This window comes from Podarcis liolepis, assembly GCF_965112155.1.
Source record: "Podarcis liolepis genome assembly, chromosome: 13".
NCBI lineage: Eukaryota > Metazoa > Chordata > Lepidosauria > Squamata > Lacertidae > Podarcis > Podarcis liolepis.
In genome coordinates, this window is record NC_139573.1 from 26,611,602 (window position 1) to 26,624,065 (window position 12,464).

General features: G+C 41.7%; 2 protein-coding genes across 2 annotated transcripts; both read left to right on the forward strand.

Annotated features, from left to right (window-relative positions):
• Positions 1-6,363: 6,363 nt before the first annotated feature.
• Positions 6,364-7,317, forward strand: LOC310691668 (olfactory receptor 12D1-like; the record flags this gene model as incomplete). The annotated part of the gene is made up of 1 exon (XM_083471534.1): positions 6,364-7,317. The coding sequence occupies one exon, from the start codon at positions 6,364-6,366 to the stop codon at positions 7,315-7,317; it is 954 nt and encodes a 317-aa protein (XP_083327660.1).
• A 3,114-nt stretch (positions 7,318-10,431) lies between these two features.
• On the forward strand, positions 10,432-11,496 carry LOC310691669 (olfactory receptor 12D1-like; the record flags this gene model as incomplete). The annotated part of the gene is made up of 1 exon (XM_083471535.1): positions 10,432-11,496. The coding sequence occupies exon 1, from the start codon at positions 10,558-10,560 to the stop codon at positions 11,494-11,496; it is 939 nt and encodes a 312-aa protein (XP_083327661.1). The 5' UTR covers positions 10,432-10,557.
• Positions 11,497-12,464: the final 968 nt, after the last annotated feature.

Genomic DNA, 12,464 nt, shown 5'->3' on the forward strand with positions numbered 1-12,464 from the left:
ACAGCACTGTGGCCAAGCTGGAGTCTGTGGTTTGTAAGAAGTCTATCACAGTCAGCCAAGGGGAATCCTCATCCTCATCCTCATTTAAAGTATATAAATTGTGCGATTTTAGAGTTCTAAAACCAGCAACTCAAATAGTAAAATGTAAACATCCATAAATATAATATAACATCAAACTACAAAACAGTTGAGATAGGCAGCTCAGGCAGAAAGATCAAAAAGCTGGCAGAATGCCAATAGACATGGAGTGTCCCATATTTCAGCGGGAAGGGCATTCCATAACATTTCAATGACTTCATAGAAATGTTGAAGAGCATTGAGGGAATAATAGTGCCTTGCAGCACCTCACTGCCAATCTGTTGATTGAAGGTACCTGCAGACACATTTTTGGCCCAGTGGTGACTTTAGTTTCCCCAGATCTGGCATGATGATATCATGTTTGCCAAGCCATGGAAGTGGGAATGGTGGGCCAAATGAAGAGGTATTTGGGGCTGGAGGTTCTTCAGCTCATGTTATAAAGAAAACACTTGAAGGAAACTGACCACATCCTCAAAGATGCCATCTAGTATAGAGGTGGGGAACCTTTTTCCGGTCCATGAGCCACATTCCCCTTTAAGAGCTTCATGACCACAATACATCAAGGACCACCTCTCTCCATATGAAACTTTCCAGACCCTGAAAGGGGAGAGTTAGCAGACAGGAGAGGTGGAGAGGTGGGACTTCCGGGGTGGCGCCATCAGCAATGGCGGACTCCCTCTGAACTGGAGGGACCAGCTCCGCATGAAACGGGTCTTTTCCGCTGCGGCGAAGCGGTGACCCTTCTGGAAATCACAGGCGGATGAAGCCTGTGACCGTGGGACTCGGCGGGCACCCTTAGCGTCCCCCAACCCGCAAAGCAACCCACTAACGGGCTCCGAAGCGACGAGGGGGAAGTGGCACGGTGCTGTGAGTCAATTGCTTTTTCTGCAGAGCAATGCTGCATAGCCGTTGCCGGAGAGCGCTGCCTTTTTCCTGGGACAATTTGGCATCAAAAATAACCACCCGTGAGTACTGAAACATTGAATATTTGGACTTTAATTAAGAACTGGCGAAATAGAAAGGAATTTGGACTTTAAAATTTGGTACTGAAATGGGAAGGTCTAAACAGGAAGTCAGCCTTCCGTTTCCTTGTAGCCAGAACAAAGCAAAGACAACGTAAACTAGAGCTTTGAAAATCACTTTCAAAGTATTGGCTTTCACCATTTAAAATGGCTGAACCCCCCTTCAGAAGCAGGAGAAGAAGGGGGATCTTTTGGGGGGGGGCTGTTTAAACCTGCAGAAGTGAGTTTAAAGCACAGTAATTTTCCACCGTCCTGATCCTGGAGCGGGGTGTCAGAACTGACGTTTGAAGCTCATTGACCTGAAAGAAATGTCTCTGACAGATAGTTAAAAGAAGAGAAACATAGTGATTCCATTGTTTCCTTTCGCATTTTAAAAGAACAAATATGGACAAAATACCTTAAAAAAGAAACTTTGTTGCTGTTGTTTTCAAAAGAAAGAACAACCAGAAGTTTTCCCCTAGAGGGGGACTGTGAAATTGTAACAAATTCCTGGGAGCTTGCAGCGGGCTCAGATTACAACCGTGGGAAAGGATTTGTGACCTTGCAGGACAATGTCTTCAGAAGCACTGTTGGGTGCTCTCTGCAAAATAAATGCCCTATTGGATCAGTTAAGCCAGAAGATGGATTTGATGACTAATACGGCCAGAATCTTTGAACAGGTAGTGGGAAATTATATGGAGCCCACCCAGGAACTAAAACAGGAGTGTGCCATGACAGAACAACTGAGAAAAGAGGATGCTGCTGAATCTTGGGCGCCAGAGACGGAGGGAGCTGCGACCCAGCAGAAACATAAATTTTTGGATTTGACAAATGAACTTGGAAAAAACCAGACTTGGAAAGATAAAGTTTGGTCAGGTTTGGAAATGGGGGGCTGGACAGACCCCCCTATACAGGGAGATTTGGACTTCTCAAGTCTGGCAATAGGCCGTCAGACGTCTGGAGCTGTGGGGGCTCTCAATTTTGGAGGGAATCTGGAACTTGTCTTTAAATACCACATGGAGTCTAGTCTAGACTATGGAAAAGGGACTGATTTGTTGAAAAGGGTCAAAAACATTACCAGGCTGGAGTTCCCACGAATGAAAGGAAAATATGAAGAAGAGCTGCGGAAGGGACATGGAAGAGACTTAAGGGTCTCGGATATAAGATTACCAGGTTAATGTGCTAGATTAATAGGATAAAAAGGACTGACAAAACCCGGGACCAGGAGGAAGGGACGATGGATGAAGATTGGATTGTTTATTTCTTCTTTTTTTACCATTAGGATTGTTTTATAAAATTGATGAATGTTAGAAAAATGTTGAAATGAAATTACTTGGCTCTTGTAAAAATGTCTAAAGAATTAGGTAAGAATGTTATGGTTAGGAGAAGTTGGTAAAAATAAGATTTAAGTTTTAAACTTTAAGGTTTTCTATAAGATAAGATGAAAACAGATTAAGGTAATGTAATGACAGAATACTATGAATTAAGGAAAGGATTTGCTGCGATTATTATTAATCAGGATACAAGAAAAGGGAGGAGGAGGAGGTCAAAGAAAGAAGGTATTGAAAGTGGAGAATTTGAGAATGATGGTTTTATTTTATTTTTTTATTTTTTTGTCTTGTCTTTTTTTGTATGTGTGACTTTATAAAAAATTTCTTCAATAAATATCATTTTTTTAAAAAAAGGAAGTGGAGAGGTGGCAGGGTGAAGGGTGTCTAGAGCCATTTTTAAAAATTCAAAATTTTACATGCAAAACTTTCCTCACAGCAGAACAAAAACCAGTAAATGATACATCCAAACTGTTCCATAAGACGTAGGCTCAGGATCTTCTTAGAAATAAAATAAAATAAAATAAAATAACATTAGAGCTGACAAGCATAGCTCTCTCTTATACAGGCTACATTAGCCCCTAAGTCTGTTGAGTTCCTGGAAAACACCTCACTCTCACAGAGCCTGAGAACAATGTCTCAGCTGCCACCCTACCAAGGTGGTGAATTTGCAATCTAGGGTTAATCACTCACATGATTGCTGCTGGAGAACAACAACAGTTAATGATAAGAGAAGACTCCCTGGAAAAGACCCTGATGTTGGGAAAGATGGAGGGCACAAGGAGAAGGGGACTACAGAGGACGAGATGGTTGGACAGTGTTCTCGAAGCTGGCGTGCCTGGCGTGCTCTGGTCCATGGGGTCACGAAGAGTCGGACACGACTAAACGACTAAACAACAACAACACTACTTCCCTTGATTGGGACACTATACTCCTGTTGATTCAGCCTAGAATAGCATTAGGGTTTGTTGCTGCTACATTATACTATTGACTCATGTTAAGCTTGTGGTCTACTAAGACCCCTAGACTCCTAGGTCCTGGCAATCCAGGTGTCCCACATCTTGTATTTGTGAAGGTAGTTTTTCCTGCCTAAGTGTAGAACCTTACATTTGTTCCTGTTGAAATTCATTTTGTTAGTTTGGGCCCAGTTCTCCAATTCTCCAAAATATTATCATTATTATCAACATTAGCATTATCATAATTGCTGGTGAGTTTTTGGTGCTGTACAAATGCTGAAAATGTCCTAGTAAGGCTTCATGGCAGGGGCACACATTCTGTGGTTCACCTCCATTACCAATATGTCTTGGGCCGGCGCTGCTACCTGCCTTTTTCAACTTTGCAATTCTGGATGGCATCCCCTTGGGGATCATTTTGGATCATTGAGTTTGTGGCATGATACTAATGAGGCATCACAGGAAAGGTCTTTGTATTGCCTATAGTGGTCCTGTTTAGCAACAATCCTTGTTGAACTCACCAGCTAAGTTTGCTATTACAGGGAGTTGGGTTACAGGTGTGTGTTTGTGTTTGTGTGTGTGTGTGTGTGTGTGTGTGTGAGAGAGAGAGAGAGAGAGAGAGAGAACGAGCAGTGTGGAAGAATGAGTGAGAGATATTTTTTGAGTCTTTTGTGGTCTAGTGGTCCCCCAACTGAAGGAAATCAAAATCCTATAGCGTTATCTCCAAAACCTTTGAGATTTCAAATAAATACAATGAAATCTGAATATCATATCCTCTATGGGATTGTTGATTGTTTATTCACCTGCTAGCTTCAGTCTTCAAAATTACACTCCATTTTGCCTTCGTACCACGGGAATATTTGTTGTGTTATTGTATCATCCTTGCTGTCTCAAGTGGTTCATGGTTTCATTGTAATCAGTGACTGGATAAAGTGTTTACTTCCACAGTGATATATAGATTCAATATGATTACAGGAGGGTTTTATTCTTCAGGTGAATCTTGATGCTACACTGCAGTATTTGGGAATTTCTCTTGCTCTTCTAATTTTGCACTTAGCAAGTCTTTATCCCTTTCTTTACTTCCCAGTTTTTCACCATCAAAGAGAGGAGAAACTGAGCTTCACAGGTACATAATGAGGAATAACTTTGGGAAAGAGAAGAAGTTCTCTTGCAGTTAAGTTCACTTGTGGTGGTGGTCACCAACTTGGATGGCTTTAATAGAGGATAAGAAAAATTCATGGTGAATAATGGCTACTAGCCACAATGCCTATGTTCTACCTCCACTGCTGGAGGTGGTATGTCTCTAAATGCCAGTTGTCTGGAATCACAAGTGAGGAGAGAGCTGTTATATGGTCCTGCTTGTGGGCTTTCTGTATGCATCTGGTTGGCCTCTATTAGAAAAAGCTGCTAAACTAGATGACCTTTTGTCTGATCCAGGATGTTGGATTAGATGAAGTATTCTCCTGCCACATCTTTATGGTCCAGGGAGGAGAAGGAGATCCAGGAAGGAGATTCAGGAAATCTGGAATAGGTAGGGTAGTCTCCCACCCCATCCATCTGATCCAGAATGCTTGATGGGCCTTTGGTCTGATCCAGTAAGGTTCATCTTATGTTCTTGATAGACTTTCTGTTAAGGATGACCACCAACACCACAATCTAGCATTCAAGCCTGCAGAGGTGAGCTAACAATTCTTATTAAAGATTCCCGCCCCCCTAAAAATCACTTGAATTTTTGTTGATGCTGTTGAGCACCTCTAGTGCTGTTTCAGTCCTCCCCTGGAGAATAATGGGCAAAATAGTTGCCCTTCCCATTTTATGTTACAAATATTTTAATATCGTTACACAAGTCAAAGCCTTTACCACCGCCTACCGCTCCCATTCTGCCTTAGTTCATTGCTTCCTTTATCCATAAATACGATAACAGAAAATTCTGCCTCAGTGCTTTCATTTTGGCAATCACATATTTACAGCATCTATTCTCTGGCCTGTGAAGATTTCTTGCATAATCCAAATATTTGGATTGTTGGCCACAAATGAAAGGGAGGGTTGTTAGATTTATGTGCTCCACTTTCTCCCACACCAACTGTATGAAATAGGCTAGGCTTGCCCAAAGGCCATTGTGTCAACTTCATAACTATCATAGTAGGGAACATGTCTGGCCTTCTAGTATCTGAGACCAACATTTTTTACTAGGGCTGTCTGAAACATTCTGAGAATTTGTTTCCAACCCCTTAACACAAATCAGCTGTTTTGCCACAGGGTGTGTGTGTGTGTGTGTGTGTGTTTGTGTGTGTGTGTTTATAGAACAAATATAGAATCATAGAGACTCTGAGTATCATCTAGTCCCACCCTCTGCAATGCAGGAATATGCAGCTCTCCCATATGGGGATTAAACCTGCAACCTTGGGATTATCAGACCACACTCTAACCTACTGAGTTATATGTTTCCTTAGAGCTGGGACAACATTTATAGGAAGTTCTTTTTTGACCAATCATTGGTCAAAGGTTTCGGATGCAGATGGTTTATGCAGCTTCCTACAAGCCACCCTTCCTGCCAAGCCTTTGTAAGGTAAGTGCCACCCCCCTCCTGAAATTTATGGGGAAATTTATTTTCCCCAAGAAAGCAGCACAAAATCCTACACACACCCCCCCCCCATTATGATTGAAGGGCATATTTTCAGGAAATTGGGATGGGGAAGAAATTCAGAGCACCAAAACTATTTGATTTTTTCTGGAGTTTTTCTGCCAACTCTTTAACCAAAATTATAATCATCTACTTGGCAGGATGCAGACACCTGTTGAAGTGTTTTCAGCAATATTTCATAGTGGAGAGTGTGGACTCCCAAGAGGATTGTTAGTATGAGCATAGGTGTTGCAATTCTCTTTGAAATGTAAGGAATCACATATTTATTAGTCTTCTTTATATGAAATTTCTTTTCCATATATAATCATGACATTCTAAAATAATTCTTTTATCTGCTTTTTCTAAAAATCCCAGCAACAATGGAGAATCAGACACAGAGCACTCACTTCATACTCATGGGCTTAACAGACCAACAGGAAGTTCAAATGGTCTTGTTTGTTTTCTTCTTCCTCCTCTATCTAGTAACTGTGTTGGGCAACAGTACTATTGTGTGTGTGGTGGTGACTGAGACCAAACTCCACACACCTATGTATTTCTTCCTCGGTAACCTTTCTTGCTTGGACATTTTCTACTCTACAGTCATCCTTCCCAAGATGCTATCTGGATTCCTGTTGGCTCATCGAAGAATCTCCTTTGTTGGATGCATCACCCAGCTTCATTTCTTCCATTTCCTAGGAAGCAGTGAGGCTCTTCTTCTAGCTGTCATGGCTTATGATCGCTATGTGGCCATATGCAATCCATTGCACTATCCAGTCATTATGTGCAGACGTGTGTGTATTCTACTGGCTGCCACAACTTGGACTATGGGGTTCTTTCATGCCCTGATGCACACAGTAATGACATCCCAACTTCATTTCTGTGGCCCCAATATCATCAAGCATTTCTTTTGTGATATCAAGCCACTACTGAGACTGGCATGCAGTAGCACACAACTCAATCTTAGTCTCCTCAATGTAGTCACGGGCTCAATTGTCATGATCCCTTTCTTCTTGACACTCCTTTCCTACCTCTATATCATCATCTTCCTGTTACTGAAGGTCAAGTCACACAGAGGGAGATGGAAGGCCTTTTCCACCTGCAGCTCTCACCTCACAGTTGTAGGTTTGCTCTATGTGCCAGTTTTGTTCAATTACCTCCCTCCAACATCAGGAGACTTACCTCAGAGAGACATGATAGCCACCCTCATGTACAGTGTAGTTACATCTTTCTTAAACCCTTTGATCTATACCCTGAGGAACCAGGATATGAAGTCAGCTCTGAGGAAAAGCCTGGGGAGATTGCTGATCACTGTGAGGATACAGCTATTGATGTGAAATCTATTTCTCAGTTTGTAACACTGTCAGCTGAAATAGGATTGAACAATCTGATAAATGATGTAGGCATGTAATGAGAAAATAGGGTTTTGTTTCTGGTATTGAGAAGTGCATGGTAGAGGAAAGAGATAATGAGAAATACAAGCCCAGACCCTGCTCGCATTATCTAGGGTATTCCACTTTACATTTGCCCTTATTACATTAGATGATGAGGACATATCTGGCAACCTAATTCATCCATTCATTTTCTTGGGAGTTCTGCCTGTCCAGTGTGTTTCCCTGTGCGGAAAACACTGCTTTTCCCTCTGTGCAATCTTCTGGGAAAAACTTCACCAAAGGCAGAGTAGCAGGGTAGCAGCGGTTGCCTTCGTGTATAAGAAGAAGGAAAAGAGAGTCCAAACACTGTACTTCTATTCTACAGCGTTTATTTACAAGCAAAGCAGCAAACTCCATCAGAGCTAGAACACATAAACTAAAATACACAGACATGCCTGACTTCCGTAGAAGTCCCTCCCAGGCACAGGGCATACCAGAGGTTAACCCATTAACCACCATACTCCACATATTTTATTTTATGTATTTTATTTATTTGTTTATAAACAATCTGACCTACCTTTGAGTTATGTGGCCCCTCCATAATTTGGGCCCCAAGCTGCTCTGTATATATTGAGTCTCTGTCCCATATTCTCTATAACAGGGGATCCAAAAACGGCTATAAAATTCCAAATTTTGGAAATTTGTAGAGACAGGAGCTCCTGCAAAGTGGCTTAAGCCTGCCAAACTGCACACAAATAAGCCCAGATGTTTATTTCTTCGGGTATATAGCACTGCCTGGCTGTGGTTTTGTTGCTGTTAAGGCAGAGAAACCTGATTTTTTTTTCCAGCAGCAGCAATTGGAAAAGTGTTCTTTTAAAATAATGATAATGATAATAAAAATAAATCCAGACATGTTTAGTGTTACAGAGGCAACATTCAACATTTGGATAGCCTCACTTCTTGCAAAACATGTGGACTTAAGGAAACAGAAATATAGGGAAACATAGAGTTAGATAGTCAGAAAATTCACAGTGACAAAGAAATAGATTTTTTTTTCTGGGGCCCTTGATTTGACTTGTGGAGTTTATTAAGATCATGTTTCAACTGGGGAGAATGCCCCCAAATCATCCAAATTTACCTTGTTGGGAAGCTTCTCTCAGCATTATGATAACAATGGAAAAGTGGAATATACATTCTCTCTCTCTCTCTCTCTCTCTCTCTCTCTCTCTCTCTCTCTCACACACACACACACACACGCATATCCCTTAATTTCCAGGCTTCATTTTCTAGTCTGAACTATTGCTTGATCAACAGACCCTCTAATAAAGTTGCCTGTGAACCACAACAAGTTTCTCCTCTGTTTTTATTCTTCTTCTGAATAATTTAATCAAATATCATCTTGGAACTTTTACTGGAATTGTTTGCAAGAAAAATATTATTTTTGGAAGAGCAATATTTTTTCCAATGTTCTTATTCTGGAGCACCAAAGCAATAATTTCACACACCCGCCCCTTGAATTCAGAAAAAAAGAATTGCATTGTGAATAGTGTTTTGTTGTTTCCTTTTCAGCCTGCTGCACAGTGCCTGTTACTTAGATTTGTGGACAATCACAGATATAAACTGGCAGCCCTGAATAGCCTGACTGATTGACCAGTGATTGGAAACCCCACAGTCTATTGTTCTCTAGCATCATATACCATCTGGATGCATGTTTGGTACAAGTCTTTGGGGCGTGCCAGTTTCAGAGCCAAGCTGTCATGTTTATTAATAGGTTAATTTGGCACTTCATTGAGTCACTTTTGAAGGAAGGGAAACAGTTAAGTTTCAGGTAATAACCTATTATTGGCACCTTTAAAGGTGAAGAGCTGGCCAGACGGTTTGCTCTCTGGGCTATGGGGCCCTGGTGTGGGATGGTTAAATTCTATACTGCTCTACCCAGTATTTAGAGTAAGTTGGGTCACTTAAAGTCCAGAAGGTTAAAAGGCTGTTTAGTGAAGACAGAGATAAAGAATAAAAATAAAAATAAAATTCTGGCAATAGTTAAGTAGTTAAGAAGGAGCGAGTGGTTTTGCTGGTTCGCTTGCCTTACTTCTTTCTCATTCTGTATATTGCAGTCTGCAGTGCCTACTGATGTTCATGAGAATTTTGGTTCTGCAAGCCACCAAGGTGGGAATGGATGGTGATTCCATTGCTGCAAGAATATTATGGAAGTTGTGCAACTAATTCCTTTGTCACTTTTAGAAGCCCTTTCTTAATTAATGTATTCCACATCACTACTACTACCAGTTGAAATGGACTGAGTAATTGGTCTCCAGTGCATATAATAATATGGTGTGGGACTCATGAAGCCAGTTCTTATATACATTTTGCCTCAAGGGGCTAATGTGCCCCTGGCCATTACAGCTATAGAGATATAACTACTTTTATTTATAGCACTGTATTGTTAGCTACATTTCAGCAGCATAAGCACTTGGATAGGAGGTACACTGTCCTTCAATGCATCTTCAATAGAAATTCAAACAGATCGGTAAGTTTCAAGTATGGACAAATGTTGAGATCAAACATTCAGAAAATATCTCCAAAAAGAGAGAGTCAAAAATGCATCAAAAATAAGAATTTTAAAAATGAGAAAGGGGTAAAAATCCAAATTGATTACTGTGAATGCAAAACCTGTAAGGATGTGATTAAATTGGTCCGTTTTGTTTAGTGGGTTAGATCCAGATTTAATCTTGCTTAGTGGAGATCCATTGAAATAAATGGGATTTGAGGTATTTAGCAGTACTACATGGAAAAAGGCATCATGCATATCCCTACTAGAGGCTGCAGTGGAGGGCTTATTCACACTCACTTTTCCTTGACTCTTTCTAGGCATGGACCACACTTTAAAGCTCCATGTCTGAGTAGCTCTTCTTTTTGCTCTGGACCTTTCCCCATGAAAACCTGCTCTTAAAGCTCAATCAGAGCAAATAGCAATCCATGGAAAACTCAAATTGATTGAGCACTAAAGAGCATGTTTTTTTCAGGGAAAGCTCTGGGGCAAAACAATAACACTTAGACACAGAGTTTTTAGGCACAGACTTGTGTCTGGAAACAGTGGGGTAAAAGTTAAATGTGGATAAGCCCTGACAAGACATTTCAGTTATTTATGTTGTGTCCTTACTAAAATCTACAGGTTTTAACAGGCTACCACTTCTGTGAAAACAGATGAAGAACCAGACAGAAGTGAGCCAGTTTATCTTACTAGGCTTGACAGATCTCCAAGGACTGCAACCTTTCCTCTTTCTACTCTTTTTGATGTTGTACCTCATCAGTCTGCTAGGAAACAGTATCATTTTGTTTGCAGTGCTGACTGAAGCTCACCTCCACACACCCATGTACTTCTTCCTCAGCAATCTTTCATGCCTGGACATTTGCTATGCTACAGTCACTGTGCCCAAGATGCTGGCAGGCTTTATATCTGGACCTCAGTACATTTCATTCAGCGGATGCCTAACTCAACTCCATTTCTTCCACTTCACTGGAAGCAGTGAAGGTGTCCTTCTGGCAGTTATGGCCTATGACCGTTATGTGGCTATATGCAATCCTCTGCGTTACATTGTTATTATGAACAAATGCACATGCCTATTGCTTGCAGCAGCTTCTTGGGGCACTGGATTCTGCCATGCACTCATGCACACTGTGATGACCTCCCGGCTGCACTTCTGTGGCCCAAACCTTGTCGAGCACTTCTTTTGTGACATCAAGCCACTGCTGAAGTTAGCTTGCAGTAGCATCCAGCTCAACATCAGCCTTCTCAATACAGTCACTGGCTTAATTGTCATGATCCCATTCATCCTCACACTCTTCTCCTACCTCTATATAATATCTTTTCTCCTTCTGAAGGTCAAGTCAAACAAAGCAAGATGGAAAGCTTTCTCCACATGCACATCCCACCTCACAGTTGTGCATTTGCTCTATGTGCCTGTTTTATTCAACTATTTGCCTTCCTCAGGAGATATACCACTGTCGGACATGATATCCACCCTCATGTACAATGTAGGTGTCTCAGTATTAAATCCCCTTATTTATACACTGAGAAACAAGGAAATGAAATTAGCCATAAGGAAAATACTGGTAGCTTGTTGCTGTCAAAAGTTGAGATGACATGTCTTCCTGTTTGCAGAGGCCGATAGGTGAAATGTGAAAGCAATAGTTCAAATGTGAGGCTGCACAGTGATATAGCATCTTCTTTGGATGCAGGGGGTCTCAGATTCAATCACCAGCATCTTCAGGTAGGGCTGAGAGAATCCTACCTGAAGAGAGTGGCTATGGATTATAGACTATGACCCCAAGATCTCACTTCTGGTCAGTTCCAGCCAGCATTCAGCCAGCATTCAGCATGAATGTGTGCATATGTGAAGTTAGGATTCTCTCCACCCTGCAATGTGCATCACATTACACTTTGTTTGGTGGCCTGGCTAGGGGGCAGGGGATTGAGGCGCCCCTCAAGCCATCCCCTGGCCATGTCACACTACCCGGCCAATCAATGCTGGCAGGGTGTATGGCCATGGGTGTTTTAAACCTCAGCACAGTTGGGGCGCTAGGGCCATGCCATGACCCCAAGGGGTACCGCTCGGGGTGGCCCTATTTAATGTCAGTCATAGGGCTTCACCTTCTGGTGTTTTACCATTAGTTTGACTCTCTGCAGACAGGTGGGAGTCAAGATATACTTAGGCTTCATCCAATGCCTAAGCCAAACCACTCACATCTGTAACCAATAAAGTTATGGCCTGTTTTAGCCCATTAACCTACATACTCGTGTCTGTGTGTTTATTAATCAATAGGTAACTGTGGGGCATGGGACTTTGGCACACAAAGCATGAGAATTAATCTCAGGGTTCTTGGTTTGAGCCCCATGTAGGGCAAATGATTCCTGCATTGTAGAGGATTGGACTAGATAACACTTGTGGTGTGGTCCCTTCCAGCTCTACAATTCTAAGATTCCTTAGAAAATCCCCAGAACTCTACTCAAAGACTGCCCTTCCACCTCCTATGGTGGTCTGTAAAGGACAAAAGGGACTGTGATCTGGGCACACCAAGGGGAAATTCACTAGTCAAATGATATAAATGGT